Genomic DNA, 21,777 nt, shown 5'->3' with positions numbered 1-21,777 from the left:
ATTATATTTTAAAAGTGATTATGATCTCCATTTCTTTTGACCCTAAATTAAGGCCACTTCACTAAAGTGATCTGAATGAGGTTCCCTAAATTCAAGGAACTAGGAAATAAAAAGCTTAATCAATTTCTTTTAACTATTTCAGTTCTTTCATTTTGGTGACAAGGACCTCTCTAAACAAGTAAGTGAATGGTAACCTAAATATCCTTATTATTAAAGAGTGGGAATAGAACCTCAAGCACAAGACTTACATATCCAGAGAAGACTATATATTCTTTCCAGCAAGCTGGAGACAGGATTGGGATATTGCAGGCTTTCAAATTTGAATCCAGATTGGGACAATGAGAAAATCTGGATGGATTGTGAAAGAGTATCTAAGCTAGAAGTACCTCCATTGAAAAGATTACTAACCATAGAAATAATGATGTAATATTTGAATAAATTAGTTAATTTTTTTTTAAACCTTACCTTCCATCTTAGAATCAATACTGTGTATTGGCTCTAAAGCAGAAGAGTAGTAAGGGCTAGGGAATGGGGGTTAAGTGACTTGCCCAGGGTCACAAAGCTAGGAAGTATCTGATGTCAGATTTGAACCTAGGATCTCCCATCTCTAGGCCTGGTTCTCAATCCACTGAGCCACCCAGCTGCCCCCAAATTGGTTAATTTTAAAAGCTCAGGTTGGACTGATCAATAGTCTAAAAACAGATCATTCAGCACAGTCTAAAAAGTCTCTCATATATTCTGATATAAAACAACAGTTATAAAAATTTAAGTTAAAAAATACTTTCAGATACTAAGACGTATGTATTACTTACAGATATATATTTAGTTTTAAGTCATATCCTATGAAGTTTTTGACACTTATGTTCAATGTTGGAACTAATAGTTTTATTTTTCTTATTTAACCCACTGCTTCTGAGGCCTCAGTTTTTAGACATTTAGTGCCCATTAACTTATATTTCATTTATAGTGAAATTTCTTACCCTTTAAACGATGTATGTCTGCCATCTGATATGATATGTTGTTCTGTAGTTTAACCTGAAAAGAAAAATTAAATTTTATTTTATCAAATAAAGCATACTTGTTCATATTTACTAGAGACTTAATGAAAAACAGAGCAGAAAGTCTTTATCCTGCAATTGAACAATTTTATTTTTGGATTTCATATAAAAATATTTCTTTCTTTCTGGTGTATAGTATAAAATACAGAAATCTTTTGCAAAAATACTAAGTTTGATGAATGTCACATTAATTTTTTAAAAGCCCAATGGGAGGCTATACTTGCCAACTCCAATTCAAGATAGGAAAGACTTTTGAAAGACAGTTATAATAAAATAAGATGGGCTCAGAGATGTCTTCAAGGTAGTCACAGCTAGAAGCAAACCAAAGATATTTAATATTTAATAAAATTATACTCAATTTGAATATGTTCCTTTTGGTGAACCAATTAATTTAGAAATATAAATATAAATAAAGCTCTAAGTAAGCATGATCCCAGTTCATAAGTAATAGTAATATATAACCCATATTCAGGGCCTTCCAAAACTCTGAGCTCATGAAAACTGGGTAGCCCCCTAGGGGATACTAAGAGGGTACTTCAAAGGAGTAATTTTCTCTCTGTTATACTGCCACCATTCGAAGTTACTCCATAAAAACTTCCTAGTATACTCACAACATAGCTCATTTCTAGGTTTCCCAGAATGTGAAAAAAAGGTTCATCCCCAATTACTATATAAGCACTAAAATAAATATGTATGTATAGAACAGCTTTTATTTCATAAAAAATGGAGAATGGGGAAGACTCTCATAAGCCCTCAAATGTATTTTTTAAAAAGCACATAAAATTTTCAGCCTATTAGCAATCTCCTTAGAAAACAACTGAATTTGAGATTGCTTTGGGGGTAACTATTTGACATTCCAGTTAGTTCCATAGCATTCCCTATAGTTTCCCCCTCAACTCATAATCTCATGGTTTAAATCACCCTAAAAGGTAAACATATTTTAGGGGCTGTTGAGAGCAACCCTATTCTCCCTAAACCTGTACTATATAATAAATGGCCTTGCTCCCTAAGTAGGATACTGCTCAAGAACTATGTAAATGATCCTTTTCTTTCCCCATTGAATATGTTTCATTAGGAAAACTCATTTTCTCTCAAAGGTCTGATCCTAGAATTTTCTAACTTGTGCTAACTGGGCAAACATAAGTATTCTCCTTCTATATGTTTCTGCAGGAAATTCTTTGCCTCAGTTTTCTACCATTTCTTGAGCTAGATTTCTCCTCTTAGTTTGCAAATCTATCATGTACTTCTTCAAGAATCCTAATGATGTCATAGCCATTGTTTTTTCTTCAGGTAGGAATATCCACTCAGAAACTAGTCTGACATGCTTAGAAGCTTTAAGTGAGCACATAAAATTCCCATTCATTCTTACCCTAAAGCAGTCATTACTAATTCATGGGGGGAAAAGGAAGAGAAATTCTTTCCTCCCTCCCTTGTTATACTCTGGAAGAAATATTGAAGGGAAAATGCAAAGGAATTCAGAAGTGACTGAATTGATATACTAATCATCTCACTTTTACAAACTACGGAGAAGGGTGGCTCTCTCAAGAGTCCATCCTCTTGAACCCCAGTCATCCAAACATCAGAAATTTCCTAGGTCTTCTTGGTAAGGTGCTAGTGGGCATGCCCAATTTCATGAAGAGGTGCCTTTCAGATATCTCCAAAGATATCTCCATCCAAACCTCATTGGGATAATTGGAGAATTTATCACAAATTGCAGAAGGTTTCCCCCGATCAATCCCTGTTACAATACCAAAAATATCTAACATGTAACTAGAGCCTCTGAATCCAAATATAGTGTTCATTCCACTATATTATAGCTGCCTCTCTAAGAATAACTGTCTTAATTCTTTTTTTAAATACAGAAGTTTCACAATATTAGGGAAATGGTAGATCATAGATTTAGAGCTGGAAGGAACACTGGAGACCATCTAAATCCAAATGCCTCATTTTTATAAATGAAAAATCTAAGGCCCAGGAATGTTAAATCATTTGCCCAAGGTTATGTAGACAGTAAATAGAAGAGACAGGATTGGAACACAAGACCTTTCACTTCAGATCTAGGGGTTTTTTCAATGTGTCCATTAGTCTTGAAAGCCTAGAACCTAATCACAGAAAAGAGACCAATAACAAGGTATTTAACTATAAAATTTCAGCCATGAGGGTGATTCCAGGGAAGTCACTCATCCCCAAATAAGACTCCTTGGGAGGTCAGAAAATAAACAGGAGTAAAGAGGATGGTAAGTAATTAATAGTAATCATAAAGGTGCAAAAAGTTTTTGCAAGTCTCTCTAATAAAGGTCTCATTTCTCAAATACATAATAGATAATAGTAATACAAGTCATAAATGGTCAAAGGATATGAATGAACAGGCAGTTCTCATAGTAGTGAAAGCACTCTATAGCCACACAAAAATAGATAATTATTTATAATCATCTAAATATTATTTAGAGAAATGCAAATTCAAACAACTCTGAGATGCCCCCCCCCCCCAGACCGATATATCGATTGGGTATTATTATAGAAAAGGAAAATAACAAAACTTGGAATGGCTTTGGGAAAGCTGGGACACATGCATTGTTGGAGAGAGTGGTGAACTGATTCAATCATACAAGAGAGAAATTTGGATGTATTCCCAAAGGGCTACCAAACAGTACATACCACCCTTTTGACCCAGAAATACCATTGCCAGGTTTATATTCCAGAGACAAAAAAAAAAGGAAAGTACCTATATGTACAAAAATATTTAAAGCAGCTCTTTTTAGAGGGGGCAAAGATTTGTTCAAGTTCGGTCTTTTCTTTACGAATACTTGGAAGTCTTCTATTTTATTAAATGACCATACTTTCTCCTTCAAGAATATAGTCAGTTTTGCTGGGTAGTTGATTCTTGGTTGTAGACCTAGTTCCATTGCTTTATTCTCTGAAGCAGTAGATTCATGATGACCAAATATTGGACTCTCTTCAACAGATTGAGTTATGAGAAAAGGGTAAATAATACTTTGTATCACATCTAATTCACTCAAATATTTATTGAGTATTTACTCCAAACAAGGCATTGTAACTGAGCACGAAGAGATCAATAAGACAGTCCCTGCATATGAGGATTTAGAAATATTTACAATCTAGTAGGAGAAAAATACCTCTCTCTATATAATTACATTACAAGTAACATGTGAAAAATATCACAGGCATTACCTCAAAAGTTAAGGTAATACTTTTAGGTGTCCCAGTTTTGTGGAGGAATTGGAATATTAGTTGACTTGAATGTTTAAAATTTCAATAAGTAGTGTGGGAAGGAAAGGAGAGAAGGCATTCCCTGAAGAGGGATTGGTATAAGTAAAGTGCCAGTAGAATGCATTGTATGAATGATGCAAAAAAAAAGGCAGTTTGGTTAAAATAGAGGATAGTTATAGGGAAAGAGTGGAAGATAAAGCTGGAAAGATAACCCAGAGCCAGACTATATGACTTTGAATGATGGATATGTATCTGGATGCTTTTCTATGGGGTAATGTAAGTTTCTGAGCAGGAGATTAAGAAGCAATGTTTTAGGAAAATTAATCTGGTGGTAATTTACTTTATGTATATACACCAATCTCATTTAATCTTCATAGCTTAAAAAAATTATAAAAGGCATTTAAGGGGAAGCTAGGTGGCATAGTGGATAGAGCACCAGGCCTGGAGTTGAGAAGACTTGGGTTCAGATCTGACCTGAAACACTTCCTAGCCAGACCCTAGGCAAGTCACTTAACCCCATCTGCCTAGCCCTTGCCATTCTGTCTTAGAATTGTTACTGGGAAAGAAAGTATAGGTTTTTAAAAAAAGGCATTTAAATATTACATATATTTATATATTATATATATATATATATATATATATATATATATATTACAACTCCACTTTCAAAAACACTGCATACCATTTACTTACAACCCCAGTACATTAAAAATGCCAGTTTTCCTTTTAATTTCATCCACTTTTGACCAATTCTTTTTTATATACATTTATAGGTTTAAACATTTTTGCAAGCCAATAGTCTTAACCTAGAACAGTGATGGTGAACATTTTGGAACTTGTTAGGGACCCCATGCCACACATCCCCTACATTCCAGACTCTGTGCCTGCTCCCAACTGCATGCCCCACCCACCCTTGCATACAGGGGCAGGGCCAAGCTCCAAGGAGAGGTTCCAGCTCTCCATGCCCTCCCCTTGCATTTGGGGGCAAGGTCAGTCTCCCAGCAGAGGTCTATATGTGCCATCTTTGGCACATGTGCCACAGGTTCGCCATCAGGGATTATAGATTCTTTCATCTTCCACTTTTCCCTTTTCTTTTAATAAAATCCTATAAGCTATGTCTCTGTAACTGTAGCTTACCTCCTCTGTTCTCTGATTTTAAAAATGTTTTCCTTAGATGAATCCCCTGGCTAAATGTTACTGTGTTTCCTTCTCCCACTACCCTTTCCTTGGACATGTGATATCTCTTCTACCTCTTTGAATAGGAATTTATTATGTATAGACTTCATGTATTTCTGCTTTGTCATAATTCTGTTTCTTATAATCCCTTGATGTTTTCATCCTCAAATGTGTGGATTTTCATATTATAAATAACCCTCCTTTTCCTTTTTTATATTCTTGGGTTTGGTACTCCACTCTGTTGTTTTCTTCATAGACTAATTTTGAATACTTCCAACTCAATGCCCTTTTCTCAAGGCATAGTTGAAATTCCCTCTAATACCACTCTTCTTATCAAATGCAAAAAAAGGTATTATATTCCTCAATTCACTTTCAAATTTCTTTTAGGGAATAGATAATAGATAATATCATTGTAGTTCATTTATTCCATTTTCTCCTCATACTTGTCATCTACCTAATTCAGGTAACTTTCCCACTTTCCTCTATGATATTAGCCTTTGGCTCACTGTCAAATTCACCTATCTTCTGCTATTATCCTCAGGAATTTCTGTACTCGTATTGACTACCTCAACAATAACTTAAAAATTTATGACTACTTTGTATTTAATATATGCATGCAAACATTTAAATTACATAATTGTAAAATATATCATTTAAAATAACTAGATAAAAGTTCACAATTCCTTAAAACTCCTCTTTTTTAAATGTTATTTTTACATTAAAATGTGTTTGTATAAGATTAAGTCGATTGAGTGAACAGGTTCTAGAGGTCTAGTGCATTAGGTGAGGAAAGAAGGGCAGAAGCAAATAGAAGGGGAATGGCAGGATGAACTATGAAGCAGTCTGGTCTAGGGCTGACTTGACTTAGTAGGCCAGCCAAGTGTGTATTCTTTCAAGAGTATTGGGAGCTCCAAAGCTGAGCAAATTAGCTTCATGGTCAGTTGAGGGCAGGCTAATATTCATAATTATAACTGGCATTTATATATTATATGGTTTGCCAAGTGGTTTATAACTATCATTTCATTGAATCCACACAATAACCTTGGGAGTTTATCCCCATTTTAGAGATGAAGAAACTGAGGCAAAGAAAGGCCAAGTGACTTGCCATAGGTCACACAGCTGGTAAGGGTCTGAGAAAGGATTTGTCAGGTACTACTGACTCCAGGTCTAATGCTCTTACCATAACTTTAAAGTACCAAATTACATCCATCAAAGTGTCAAAGTGTGAAGATGGGATTAACTCTCCCCTAGCTATTTTTAGATTTTAGCCATCAGTAATATATACAACCCCACTTTAAGTGGGGTGAGGGAGGTCTATGACCCACATGTGTTAGTGAGTGACAAATCAAAAACAACTAACTGCCTCCTGGGCAGTCCGAAGCAAAGCTAAAGCTGCAATTGGTCCACATAAAGTGGAAGGAAGGCACAGGAAGTGATGCAAAGAACTATCTTTAAAAATGGTAGTAACTTCCTGTGACCAGTTTTTTCTCCTTTGAACTTGGCCTTGGAGGAGCTCCAGCTTGGGACCTCAGAATGCTTCTGGTAAGACTGTTCTTGGATCTTCCCTTAGGACTATCATGTGGGGGAGGGAGAAGGCTGACTCCTTTCCCTGGCTTTTCTGGAGGTACTAGCCTATGGAGATGCCCCCGTCTTGGAGGAGACCTTGAGGCTAGAATCCTTCTTTAAGTTGCCTCTGAAGTCCTGCCTGGTTGAGACCCACCAAAGTAATTATCTACTCTCTCTCTCTTCCCTTACTTTCATTCTTTCTCCTTTTGTAAATAAACTACCATAAAAAGTCATTCTGATTTGAGTAATATATTTTTGGTGACCACATTTTTATATATTTAGTCCAACTATTACATTTTAACCCTTACAAAAGAGAGTTAAAAATAATAATGAGGCATTAGATACTCAATAATGGCCTTTGCCAACTAGACTCCCCAGGCCCGACCCTAAAGTTATTAATACCTTCAATGTCAGAACCCCTTTGGTGTCCAAGGTTCTAGAAAGAAAAGGTAAACATAATAAAGAAAAATAATAAGGTGTACATGGGCTTAAGTTCCAGGTAAAATTCTATCTATTGACCTCCTAAAAACTGCCCATTCATGTGTCTTTCCTTTTTTATTTCCACTCTTTGTAAAGTCTCTCTAGTTTTGCTTTTATATTTCTTTCTTTCCCCCCCTATAGATTTGTTAGTCAGGAAAATTGATTCCCTTTATCCTGTCCTATCCCTAGGTAACAAAACAGATTAAACTCCATTTCTTTATGTTCTTGACCTTATAAGAACCACAAAGTCTTTGAAATCAAAACAATTAAGATTCGATTGATACTGCATGTCAATTGGTCTCATTCTATCATCCCCTCATCCAAACAGCGATGAGCTAAACATGGTTAATGAAGTTAGAGTACTTTACAAATTGCAAATTCTTAGATTCCTTATGAAAAGAATAAAGAACTTTGAAGCAAAGTTATGATTTAAAACTACTGCTTACCCAACGGGTACCCAAAGAGGTTAGAAGGAGACCTCAGACACTGACTTAAAATGGTCATAAACACTAGGAAGAAAGTATTCATGTGTATGGCAGAGTTAACAAACATTAACTGCTACACTGCATTCCATAACATTTGGTCTTTGTAGTAGTTCTGTATCCGTTTATAATATATATAAAGATATATCTAATATTTAGGATTTTTAAAACTAAACTGCCAGTCTTTCTTTATGTATATAAAAGCTAACTGATATTAGGCCACCTTCTGCATGCTCTTCCTTGGTTTCCCCACTGGCTAGTATCTTCCCTGGCATTATTATGTATATGTCCTGAATGTATTTTATAAATTCTTATGTGAATCTACCCCCTTTGAATTTAAGCTGCTTGAGTGAAAAGACTGTTTTTTCTTTGAATACTGAACACCTGGTACAGTGCCTGAAACATAGAATGAGTTTATTAAAAGCTTGATGATTGACTGCTAGGACTGTCTATATTCGTATATTATTGTATTGGTAAGTTGAGACCTTTATGCCTTAACATTTAAAATCCTTGTAAAGTTCTACCCTCATTCCAAGGTCAACATCCATTACCAGATATAGGAGAAAGCTCTAACTCTTTAAAGTAAAAGTTTCATTGTCCTTTTATCAAAAAGGACAACCTCAGAGCCATTTTCTTTGGCCTTAGTCAAGCTAGACAAAGAAAAACAATAACAATGGGTATTCTGTTTTCTCCTCACCCATGATGTAATTCTATTATTTTGCCTTATATTCCTAAACTGGTAGAAATGTCTCTTCCTTTTTCCAAAAATTTAACAATGCCTATCCAAGGCAGGTATCTTTTTTAATAAAGCAAATCAATTTTATTATTTAAAACAATGAATGTGCCTGGTCTCCATTTTCCCATTAAAAGAAAAATATTTATAAAATGAATCCAGAAACAAAATCCAATGTTATAATTCCTTCAGGAAATACACTATATATCTAGGTCAATTCAAATATAACCATGTTTTCTCTATGCCCAAAGGGCTTTCTCACAATAGCCTACATTAGGCTTCTCACCTATGTGACTTATGATGCTGAATTAAAGGTTTCATCAATCTCTGAATGCTTATCCCCTCTCTGATAATGCACATTGGTTTTCTTTCTCTTTTTTTTAATAACCCTTACCTTCCGTCTTGGAATCAATATTGTGTATTGGTTCCAGGGCAGAAGAGTGGTAAGGGCTGGGCAATGGGGGTCAAGTGACTTTCCCAGGATCACACAGCTGGGAGGTGTCTGAGGCCAGATTTGAACCTAGGACCTCCCGTCTCTAGGCCTGGTTCTCAATCCACTGAGCTACCCAGCTGCCCCCATTGGTTTTCTTAAGTGTATGAATCTTCTCATTTAATAAAGTGAGAGTTGTGACTGAAGACTTTCCCCTGAGAATTACAATTGGAAAGTTTCTTTCCAGTATGAACTTCTGAAGTATTATAATGGATAAGAATTGACTGAAGGTTTTTTCACAATCATAAATATATAACATTTCTGGCCAGCACAACTCCCCAGATAAATAACTTGTGGACTGTTTCTAAATACTTTTTCACTTTTGTTTCAATTACAAGTGTTCTCATCTGTATGGATTCTCTTATTTCTAATACTGTTTGCCCAAGAGAAATATTTCCCTTTGTAGAGCCCTAGTTCCTATAGATGACATATTTATGCTGCCTAAGCAGAGATAAGAAAGATGAGAGATCATATCCTATTCTTACCACTTTATTCATCCAATCACCACCCTGAACTATTGGAACTAGTAAATTAAGCAATTCAAATGTACATTAATAGTAGGTACTTTTTTGTTTAAAAAAAGGAAAACCTTATAAACCATCTATGGTACTATTACCCCACTTCTTAACAAAGATGATAATACCTTTTTCTCCTTCCTCCACCAATTGATCTGAAAGTGCAAAATTCTTTGCTGCCCAGGGAACTAGTATAAAACTACCTCTGAGACAACCTTCCTAAGGAGTTACCATCTAACTCCCAACCACCCAAATGGAGAGCTCCCACCTTTCCTATCTCCCCCCTACCCAACTAGTCAACCTGAGATTACAAGTCTTTGTGGCTTGGTGGATACTCAATTCAAAACACATACTTTAGGGGTATACCACTTTTCTGATTGAAAAGCAATGCACAATATTAATTCTAAGATGTAAAGTAAGGTTTTTTTTAAAAAAAGAGGATATGTTATACTAGACCAATTTCATTTCCTTTTTTGACATGGCTATTAGATTAGCAGATTAGGACTTCCGGTTAAAATGGCGGCTTAGAGAAAGCTCAAGTTCAGATCTCCGGAAAAACCTTCCCGACCGATCTCAAACTATAAGCTCCTAAGGCGCCGAAATTCAAAACGATCAACAGCACAGACCCTGGGAACCCTCCTCCTGGACCTGGACCCGGTTCAAAAGGTACGGCTCCCCTCAAAAGCCAGAACCCGAGATCCCTCGGACCTCAGGGGTAGGAGCGCAGAGTCCAAGGCTCCCGGAAGCCGCAGCCCTGCCGGCTGGGCTCAGAGAGCAGAACCCTCAGGGCCTTCTACAGTCCCGGTGAAAGTTACTGCCTGGGGCTTCCGCTGCAGAGAGCTGGTCGAAACAACAGCAACCCTCAGGGCGGGCAAGACAGCCTCACGGGCTGGATCCTGCTATCCAAGTCTCAGTGAAAGTCCTTGCTCTCGGAGCTTGGGTTAGCTGCAGCCCATCCCCCGCAGGCCGACGAAACAGCCTCACCGCCAGCGATTCTGAAGGCAACTTCCTGAAAGCAACGTGGTCCGACCCTTCCATTCCAGTTCCAGTGAGGCATATTCAGTTTAACCCAGGGAAAGTCATAGAACCATCTGCCCAGGACTAAAGCCTCTGAACACCAGACAGAGACAAGAAAAGCCAATCCTCCACATTCAGAGATGGAAAACTCCACAGAAGCACAGAAGCCCCAAAATACCAAGAAAAATAAGAAGAAAGGGGCGACTTTGGACACATTCTATGGAGCCAAAATACAAAATACAGAGCAGATAGAAGATAATATAAAAGAAAATGCTCCAAAACCTTCCAAAGGAAATGGAAACTCTCCACAAACCTATGAAGAATTTGAATCAGAAATGACCAAAAAGATGGAAGCCTTCTGGGAGGAAAAGTTGGAAATAATGCAAAAGAAATTCACGCATCTACAAAACCAGTTTGACCAAACTGTAAAAGAAAACCAGGCTTTAAAGGCCAGAATCAGGCAGCTGGAAGACAACGATCATGTAAAAGAGCAAGAATCAATAAAGCAAAGCCAAAATACCAAGAAATTAGAAGAGAACATAAAATATCTCACCGACAAGGTGATAGATCTGGAAAATAGGGGGAGAAGGGATAATTTAAGAATAATTGGACTCCCAGAAAAGCCAGAAATAAACACCAAACTGGACATGGTGATACAAGATATAATCAAAGAAAATTGCCCAGAGATTCTAGAACAAGGGGGCAATACAGCCACTGACAGAGCTCACAGAACACCTTCTACACTAAACCCCCAAAAGACAACTCCCAGGAATGTAATTGCCAAATTCCAAAGCTATCAAACAAAAGAAAAAATCCTACAGGAAGCCAGAAAAAGACAATTTAGATATAAAGGAATGCCAATCAGGGTCACACAAGACCTTGCAAGTTCTACTCTGAATGATCGTAAGGCATGGAACATGATCTTCAGAAAGGCAAGAGAGCTGGGTCTCCAACCAAGAATCAGCTACCCAGCAAAACTGACTATATACTTCCAAGGGAAAGTATGGGCATTCAACAAAATAGAAGACTTCCAACTTTTTGCAAAGAAAAGACCAGAGCTCTGTGGAAAGTTTGATACCGAAAATCAAAGAGCAAGGAATACCTGAAAAGGTAAATATTAAGGAAAGGGGAAAATGTTATCTTCTTCTTTTACTCAAACTCTCTTCTATAAGGACTACATTTATATCAACCTATGTATACTAATATGTGGGGAAAATGTAATGTATAAATAGGGGGTAAAGAAAGACCAAATAGAATAATCATTCTCACACAAAGATTCATATGGGAAGGGGAGGGGAAGAAAACTCCTATAAGAAGGAGAGGAAGAGAGGGGGGGGGGGATTTACTTAAACCTCAATCTCAGGGAAATCAACTCTGAGAGGGAAAAACATCCAGATCCATTGGGATCTTGAATTCTATCTTACCCAACAAGGGTAAGGAGAAGGGAAAACCAAGGGGGGGAGGGGGAGAGGGAGAACAAAAAGGGAGGGAAAGAGAGGGGGGAAGGGGAGGGAACAAAAAGGGAGGGACTAAAAAGGGAAACATCAAGGGAGGGGACAAGGGGGACTGTTTCAAAGTAAATCACTGGACTAAAAGGTAGAGCCGAAGAAGAATAGGTTAGAATTAGGGAAGGCAATCAAAATGCCAGGGAGTCCACAAATGACAATCATAACTTTGAACGTGAATGGGATGAACTCACCCATAAAACGTAGACGAATAGCAGAATGGATTAGAATCCAAAACCCTACCATATGTTGTCTTCAAGAAACACACATGAGGCGGGTTGACACCCACAAGGTCAGAATTAAAGGATGGAGTAAGACCTTCTGGGCTTCAACTGATAGAAAGAAGGCAGGAGTGGTAATCATGATATCCGATAAAGCCAATGCAAAAATAGACCTGATCAAAAGGGATAGGGAAGGTAATTATATTTTGTTAAAAGGGACTATAGACAATGAGGAAATATCATTAATCAATATGTATGCACCAAATAATATAGCACCCAAATTTCTAATGGAGAAACTAGGAGAATTGAAGGAAGAAATAGACAATAAAACCATACTAGTGGGAGACTTAAACCAACCATTATCAAATTTAGATAAATCAAATCAAAAAATAAATAAGAAAGAGGTAAAAGAAGTGAATGAAATCTTAGAAAAATTAGAATTAATAGACATATGGAGAAAAATAAATAGGGATAAAGAGGAATACACCTTCTTCTCAGCACCACATGGCACATTCACAAAAATTGACCATACATTAGGTCACAGAAACATAGCACACAAATGCAGAAAAGCAGAAATAATGAATGCAGCCTTCTCAGATCACAAGGCAATAAAAATAATGATTAATAATGGTACATGGAAAACCAAATCTAAAACCAATTGGAAATTAAACAATATGATACTCCAAAACCGTTTAGTTAAAGAAGAAATCATAGAAACAATTAATAATTTCATCGAGGAAAATGACAATGGCGAAACATCCTTTCAAACCTTTTGGGATGCAGCCAAAGCAGTAATCAGAGGTAAATTCATATCCCTGAATGCTTATATTAACAAACAAGGGAGAGCAGAGATCAATCAATTGGAAATGCAAATGAAAAAACTGGAAAGCGATCAAATTAAAAACCCCCAGCAGAAAACCAAATTAGAAATCCTAAAAATTAAGGGAGAAATTAATAAAATCGAAAGTGATAGAACTATTGATTTAATAAATGAGACAAGAAGCTGGTACTTTGAAAAAACAAACAAAATAGACAAGGTACTGGTCAATCTAATTAAAAAAAGGAAGGAAGAAAAGCAAATTCACAGCATTAAAGATGAAAAGGGGGACAGCACCTCTGATGAAGAGGAAATTAAGGCAATCATTAGAAATTACTTTGCCCAATTATATGGCAATAAATACACCAATTTAGGAGAAATGGATGAATATATACAAAAATACAAACTGCCTAGACTAACAGAAGAGGAAATAGAATTCCTAAATAATCCCATATCAGAAATTGAAATCCAACAAGCCATCAAAGAACTTCCTAAGAAAAAATCCCCAGGACCTGATGGATTCACCTGTGAATTCTATCAAACATTCAGAGAACAATTAATCCCAATACTACACAAACTATTTGACATAATAAGCAAAGAGGGAGTTCTACCAAACTCCTTTTACGACACAAACATGGTACTGATTCCAAAACCAGGCAGGTCAAAAACAGAGAAAGAAAACTATAGGCCAATCTCCCTAATGAATATAGATGCAAAAATCTTAAATAGGATACTAGCAAAAAGACTCCAGCAAGTGATCAGAAGGATCATTCACCATGATCAAGTAGGATTCATACCAGGGATGCAGGGCTGGTTCAACATTAGGAAAACCATCCACATAATTGACCACATCAACAAGCAAACTAGCAAGAACCACATGATTATCTCAATAGATGCAGAAAAAGCCTTTGATAAAATACAACACCCATTCCTATTAAAAACACTAGAAAGCATAGGAATAGAAGGGTCATTCCTAAAAATAATAAACAGTATATATCTAAAACCAACAGCTAATATCATCTGCAATGGGGATAAACTAGATGCATTCCCAATAAGATCAGGAGTGAAACAAGGATGCCCATTATCACCTCTACTATTTGACATTGTACTAGAAACACTAGCAGTAGCAATTAGAGAAGATAAAGGAATTGAAGGCATCAAAATAGGCAAGGAGGAGACCAAGTTATCACTCTTTGCGGATGACATGATGGTCTACTTAAAGAATCCTAGAGATTCAACCAAAAAGCTAATTGAAATAATCAACAACTTTAGCAAAGTTGCAGGATACAAAATAAACCCACATAAATCATCAGCTTTTCTATATATCTCCAACACAGCTCAGCAGCAAGAACTAGAAAGAGAAATCCCATTCAAAATCACCTTAGACAAAATAAAATACCTAGGAATCTATCTCCCAAGACAAACACAGGAACTATATGAACACAACTACAAAACACTCGCCACACAACTAAAACTAGACTTGAACAAATGGAAAAACATTAACTGCTCATGGATAGGACGAGCCAATATAATAAAAATGACCATCCTACCCAAACTTATTTATCTATTTAGTGCCATACCCATTGAACTACCAAAATACTTCTTCACTGATTTAGAAAAAACTATAACAAAGTTCATTTGGAAGAACAAAAGATCAAGGATATCCAGGGAAATAATGAAAAAAAACACACATGATGGGGGCCTTGCAGTCCCTGACCTAAAACTATATTACAAAGCAGCAATCATCAAAACAATTTGGTACTGGCTAAGAAACAGAAAGGAAGATCAGTGGAATAGACTGGGGGAAAGCGACCTCAGCAAGACAGTATACGATAAACCCAAAGATCCCAGCTTTTGGGACAAAAATCCACTATTCGATAAAAACTGCTGGGAAAATTGGAAGACAGTGTGGGAGAGACTAGGAATAGATCAACACCTCACACCCTACACCAAGATAAATTCAAAATGGGTGAGTGACTTAAACATAAAGAAGGAAACCATAAGTAAATTGGGTAAACATAAAATAGTATACATGTCAGACCTTTGGGAGGGGAAAGGCTTTAAAACCAAGCAATATATAGAAAGAATCACAAAATGTAAAATAAATAATTTTGACTACATCAAACTAAAAAGCTTTTGTACAAACAAAAGCAATGTAACTAAAATCAGAAGGGAAACAACAAATTGGGAAAAAATCTTCATAGAAACCTCTGACAAAGGTTTAATTACTCATATTTATAATGAGCTAAATCAATTGTACAAAAAATCAAGCCATTCTCCAATTGATAAATGGGCAAGGGAAATGGATAGGCAGTTCTCAGATAAAGAAATCAAAACTATTAACAAGCACATGAAGAAGTGTTCTACATCTCTTATAATCAGAGAGATGCAAATCAAAACAACTCTGAGGTATCACCTCACACCTAGCAGATTGGCTAACATAACAGCAAAGGAAAGTAATGAATGCTGGAGGGGATGTGGCAAAATAGGGACATTAATTCATTGCTGGTGGAGTTGTGAACTGATCCAACCATTCTGGAGGGCAATTTGGAACTATGCCCAAAGGGCGACAAAAGAATATCTACCCTTTGACCCAGCCATAGCACTGCTGGGTCTGTACCCCAAAGAGATAATGGACACAAAGACTTGTACAAAAATATTCATAGCTGCGCTCTTTGTGGTGGCCCAAAACTGGAAAACGAGGGGATGCCCATCAATTGGGGAATGGCTGAACAAACTGTGGTATATGTTGGTGATGGAATACTATTGTGCTAAAAGGAATAATAAAGTGGAGAAGTTCCATGGAGACTGGAACAACCTCCAGGAAGTGATGCAGAGCGAGAGGAGCAGAACCAGGAGAACATTGTACACAGAGACTAATACACTGTGGTATAATCGAACGTAATGGACTTCTCCATTAGTGGCGGTGTAATGTCCCTGAACAACTTGAAAAGGATCCAGGAGAAAAAAACACCATTCATAAGGAAAGGATAAACTATGGGAGTGGAAACGCCGAGAAAAAGCAACTGCCTGAATATAGAGGTTGAGGGGACATGACAGAGGATGGACTCTAAATGAACACTCTAATGCAAATACTATCAACAAAGCAATGGGTTCAAATCAAGAAAACATCTAATGCCCAGTGGACTTACGCGTTGGCTATGGGGGGTGGGGGGGGGAGGAAAAGAAAATTATCTATGTCTTTAACGAATAATGCTTGGAAATGATCAAATAAAATATATTTTAAAAAAAAGATTAGCAGATTAGAGGATTTTTGGCAAAGTATATGGTAAAGTCTCAAGTTAACTTTACAGTTGTAGTAGAGAAATATTAGGTAGATAGGATTGCAGCTATATGGATTTGCATTAGTATAATTTGGGCCTATGGAATGATTAATGGATCAATGTTGATCTGAAAGGACCTTTCTAGCAAGTACTCTAGGGATTAGTCTTTGGTTCTGTTTTGTTTAGCATTTTTATCAATTACTTTGATAAAGGCATAAATGATGGGCCTCTCAAGTGCACAGATAATCCAAAGCTAGGAGACAGGCAGAATCTGAGATTTGCAAAAATTCCATCAGGATAGGGCAATGAATGGTATCAAATAATACTAAAATTTCAAGTCCACTTGGATCCAAAAGAACAAGCACATAAGGGAGAGTTGACTAGACAACAGATGACACAAAAAAGATAAGTGAGTTTTCGTACATCATAATAAGCTTAATGATACAAACACACAACATAACAGTCAAACAAGCCAATGGAATCTTGATAGATCCTTAATTCAATTTGTAAGTATTCCTTCTACCAATACATTCTATGCAAGTCTTTTCATCTTACATAATTATCATTCAAATATTTCTATGGCTCCTCCTTAGAGGAAGAATGGCATAGTGAATAAAGCACTAAATTTGGAAGTAAGGAAGAAATGGGTTCAAAACCCACCTCTGTCACTTATTATCTATATGACACCGGAAAAGTCATTTAACCTTTCTTGGCCTCAGTTTTTTATCTTTAAAAATGGGGAGTTAGGACTCCATAGCCAGCTCTCACTTTATAACCCTATGAGGATCTCTTCAATGTGCTGTACATCTACATTGTTTATTATCTTATAGATACCAATGCAATATTCCATCTGCCTATCTCTAACCTTCCATTTTGCTATATAATAAGCCCATCTTCTTTTCTAGTCATGTGTCCCTGATGTGGTTTGTAACATTCTTGGTCTTTAGTCATATTATCCAATATTCATTATTTGTTATTTTTATATTCTGAACTTGACAAACACCAAATAAACAAGCATTTCCATACAGAGTGTAAAATAGGAGAGAATTGTACAAGAGACTGAAAAAATCTCTATTACTGTAGAATTTGTTTTTCTTTTAAAATACCTACATATGATCTTAGCCTCAGCTGATTAATAAATTCAACATGTAACTGTCCTATTTTACAATTCTTTTTGATCTACCTTTTGTTTGCTTCTCATCTTTTGGAAGGAGGGGAACCCTATCCATAACAATACCTCTACTACCTCACACTCCTGGAAAAATATAAACCTTGAAACAAATACTCAGGTCATTATTAATAATTTGTTTAGACTTCATTAACAGAAGCATAAAGTTTAGAATTAAAGAAACAACAGTACTGCCACATTCTACCCTGTTCAGACCACACCTAAAATACTAAATTAATATCTTCTTACTACAATTTAAAAAATACATATTTACTCTTTGGTGCAAAGGAAAACACTGAGGATGGTGATATGAGAAAATATTCTACACAAAGAAGGGACTAAAGATATTTGGTCTGGAGAAGAAAAGATTTCAAGAGGACATGATGACTGCCTTTAAGTAGTTGAAAGGTTGTCATATAAAAAAATAATATTTGTCTTACTTATTCTCTAAATGTCAGAACTGGGGCAACAGGTTAAAGTTGCAAAGAGGCAGATTTTGGCTCAATAATATCCTAATAATTAGAGCTATTTAGAAGTTAAATGGGTTGCCTGAGGAGGGAATAGGTTTCCCTATTTATGATAGTTTTTGAGATGATAAATGCTTATTTGCTAAAGATATAATAGAAGAGATTTCATTCAGGTATAAATAAGTTGGACTAGATGACTTCTGAGATCCCTGAAATTTCAAAGTTATTAGCACAAAAAAAAAGGTGAAATCATTAGAATACTTGGCTAGGATCACAGGTCTAAAGCTGGAAGAAAGTCAAAAATAAAACTTATTTCCAGAGGCTACTAAGAAAATGACAAGTTGGAGAAATGTTGAGTACACCCAGTGGAAGATAAATTTCATCAAAGCAAGAGAGGAGAAAGTTTTATGAAGTCAATGACAACAGTATCAGATGCTATAGAGAGACAAGGTAAAATGAGGATTAAGTTTTTTAATTTGTTCAGGAGGAGGTCACTGGTGACTTTCAAGAAAATAATTTTAGTTAACTGTTAAGGACAGAAGATGTGTTAATGTGGGGTTAAAATGAAAATTTTATAGGATTTTGACAGAGAAAAATACAAAGTATGTAAAAAGAAGAGAAACTAGACAATATGAAGCAGGGTTAAAAAACAGCCTCTTTCTGGAAGAAAATTGCTATGTGTGAAGGCGGAAAAGGAGAGAAACAGAGATAGACAAATACACCCATTGACGATGCTAAAAAAGGAAATGGTCATGGGAAGAAAGATGGAATGAGACCTTCCAAAACAGATAGAATGCTTTGTTTTTGAAAGAAGAGATAGTTCTTCCTTTGATATTGAAGAAAGTACAGTATGTTAGAAAGAGCATTAGATTCAGATGCAGAACATATAAATCCAAAGCCTGGCTCTGATACTATCTACGTGCCCTCGGAAAGGTCACTTCTCTCTGGGTCTCAGTTTACTCACCTGTAAAATCAAAAATTGTGAAGCCAGAAAACATTCAAGGTCTCTTATTCTAGATATATACTATGATATAACAATGATAGGTTTGCATGAACAAGTAGGACCTCAGTCTTAATGTAACAAGAGGAACAATCATGGTGAGGAGGCTGGAAAATGGTCATAGCTTAAAAAGATATTAAATCCAGGAAAATGACTTTTCTAAAAAGGTTTTGATGTAACAGTTGGCAAAGGAAATATACAAATATCAAGGGTGTGCAAATTTAAGTCTTAACAAAATTAACACTTAATTTTTTAAAGTTCATAAAGAATATCATTTCAGCTATGATTTTCTGCTACATGAAAAACATAAAAATGCCAAATTTATAAAGTGGTTTAAAATATTTTTAATTTGAAGTCTTTTATTACTTTTTCCATGAAATATAAAACCCAAGAACTAAAGCACAGAAATTATGCTTTACTTCCCTTATGTCTTCAAAAATCCCACTGAGAAATACTTTCATAAAATATTAAACTAGATACTTATAGCTTTATGTCCTACCCTCTATACAAATTTAGCCACCAATCTGGAATATAACAGAGGCTATAAAGATTTGAAACAAATATGTCCAGGTCTTAAGTTTAGGTCTGGTAATATAAATGGATTTCAAAGAGCTGGTAACATTTGAAAATCATCAACATATAGTTTTGTGGAAATGTTTAATGGCTTAAAGGATAAGTCCTAGTATAAACTCCGCTGAGTATGAAAAGGTGTAAATGGTTTTTTGTTTTTTTAAAAAGAAGGAAAGAAAAGAAACATCTTTCAGTGTGTACAGGATAAGGATGACAGCAATAATAACCAACCAAATCTTGGCAGTCTCCAGATTTATGTGTTTGTGAGTGTGATGTTGCCACATAAGCCAGATGATTGCTACTGCCAGCTCAGCAGCTGAGCATGAAGAAAAAGGTGGGAGGAAGTTGTCCCTCCCCATCCATACATGCCACACGGATAGGAACTACACTTACCTGACACAGGCCAGCAGGGGCTAGGTGATGGAAGATGAGGGTGAATAAGGCATAGATTTGAAATGTCAGAAGGAAGGAATTTGTGGATGGTTATAAGGGAGCATCCATTCCTCAGGGCTGAGAAAGAGCCTGGAGGTGGAGGGCGGGAGGTGGGGGAGAGAGAATGAAATAGTGGTTGTCCTTACCTTGTCATCTTCACATCTCTTCCCCTGGCCTTCCCTGGCCTGCAGACGGCTGCTAAGGAGGCCGTAGTCTGCCTCCTTCTGATCCATCTGCTTCTTGTGCGAGTCCACCAGGAGCAGGAGGTCCGAGTTGCGCTTCTCCAGGTGATTGCGGGCCACCTCTGTCCTCTGCACCTGGCTCTGCAGCTCCAGCATCTCCTCCTGAAGCAAGACGTGGCGGGAGGAGACCCTCAAATAGTTGAAGGCGAGAATTGCGATCACCACCAACAGCCCCAGAAGCACCAGGGAGGGAAGGCGGCCGGCCCGCCGGTTGGCCCCGAATCCCACCATCCTCTGGGCTCAGACGCAGGCGGGAAGCAGGTGGGGGTAGGAGCGGGCAGGCTGACGGGGTGGCGATGGGACAAAGGCGGCCTCAGAGCGAGAGCACCTCGGCCAGGCAGCCGCCGCCTGGGGGACCTGGCCCCAGGGCCCCCTAGCAGGCGGAGAGGGAGAGAGAGTAAGAGCGGAGAGAAAGGGGCGGGGCCTCGAGGGGCAGACCCGCCCCGCCCTCCTTCCCCTGGTCCCTTTCTTCCCAGCCTGCTCAGCACGCCTGCCTTCGGTCTAAGGCTCTACACCTGAAAAGAAGCTCTACGTGGAAGGCCCTGGCCGGAGCGCCCACGAGAACCTCACGCCCTAACCCACCAAGTCTCGGTGGAAGCCGAGCGAGAGCGGAGCGTACAGAAGAGTCGGAAGGGGCGGGTTTACCTTTGGCCCCGCCCAATTGGACAGCTCCCGGCTATTGGGAGTGGGGGGGCGCCTTTCTCGGTTTCCGCCGACGCCCCTTTCTCGCGAGAGGGCGGGAGCTTTGTCGTCCGCTCCTGGGGTTCCCGGCACTCTTGGGCGGGTAGTGGCGGTGCCAGTGTTTTACTGACTCGGCCGTTCGATGTTAGTTCTGGGTCAGGAGCTAAGGACGAGCTGCTCTGGCCTTATCTGTTCCCCATTTTGAGCTACGCGCCGAGGTCTTTTCTTGTGTAGGCTCCTCAAGGTGCAACTATTCCTTATAATTCCGCACGTTCTCTGGGATATGCGGGCAATGAGACAGGAACCGGAGACGTGGCACAGCAACTGCAGCCGAGACGGGGCACTCCCGCTTCTAGTTGTTTACGTTTAAAAAAAAAATCCAAATGTTTTCAGAAAGGAAAATAGTAAACTATTTTCAAAAGATACTTGCTTTTCGGTTGTTTTGTAAAATTTGGCTTTTTTTTCTGTCAACGAAAAATCAACCATCTCTCTCTTCCTTCTACCTCCTCCCCCCAATTTAGAAAAAAACAAAAACAAATCCCTGGGGCAACCACGTGTAGCCAAGCAAAACTAAATTCCCCAATTGGCCTTGTCCAAAAAATGGCGCACTCTGTATGTACTCTTGAGTTTCTCAAGTGTATC

General features: G+C 37.6%; 1 protein-coding gene across 2 annotated transcripts in view; it reads right to left on the bottom strand.

Annotated features, from left to right (window-relative positions):
• The window catches only part of GOLM2 (golgi membrane protein 2), a 107,428-nt gene extending 86,305 nt beyond the window's left edge, over window positions 1–21,123 (bottom strand). The window contains exons 1-2 of one of the 2 annotated variants that reach the window (XM_001363072.4): window positions 20,359–21,123; window positions 981–1,035 (exon numbers count right to left, since the gene is read on the bottom strand). In XM_001363072.4, coding sequence (XP_001363109.1) covers window positions 981–1,035; window positions 20,359–20,685 — 382 coding nt within the window. In that variant the 5' untranslated portion in view covers window positions 20,686–21,123. The remainder of the gene's footprint in view (window positions 1–980; window positions 1,036–20,358) is intronic. The other variant, XM_001363237.4, reaches the window with a different exon arrangement.
• Between the last annotated feature and the right edge of the window lie 654 nt (window positions 21,124–21,777).

Source organism: Monodelphis domestica, chromosome 1 (assembly GCF_027887165.1).
Source record: "Monodelphis domestica isolate mMonDom1 chromosome 1, mMonDom1.pri, whole genome shotgun sequence".
Lineage (NCBI taxonomy): Eukaryota > Metazoa > Chordata > Mammalia > Didelphimorphia > Didelphidae > Monodelphis > Monodelphis domestica.
This window is presented reverse-complemented; position numbering and strand designations above follow the sequence as displayed.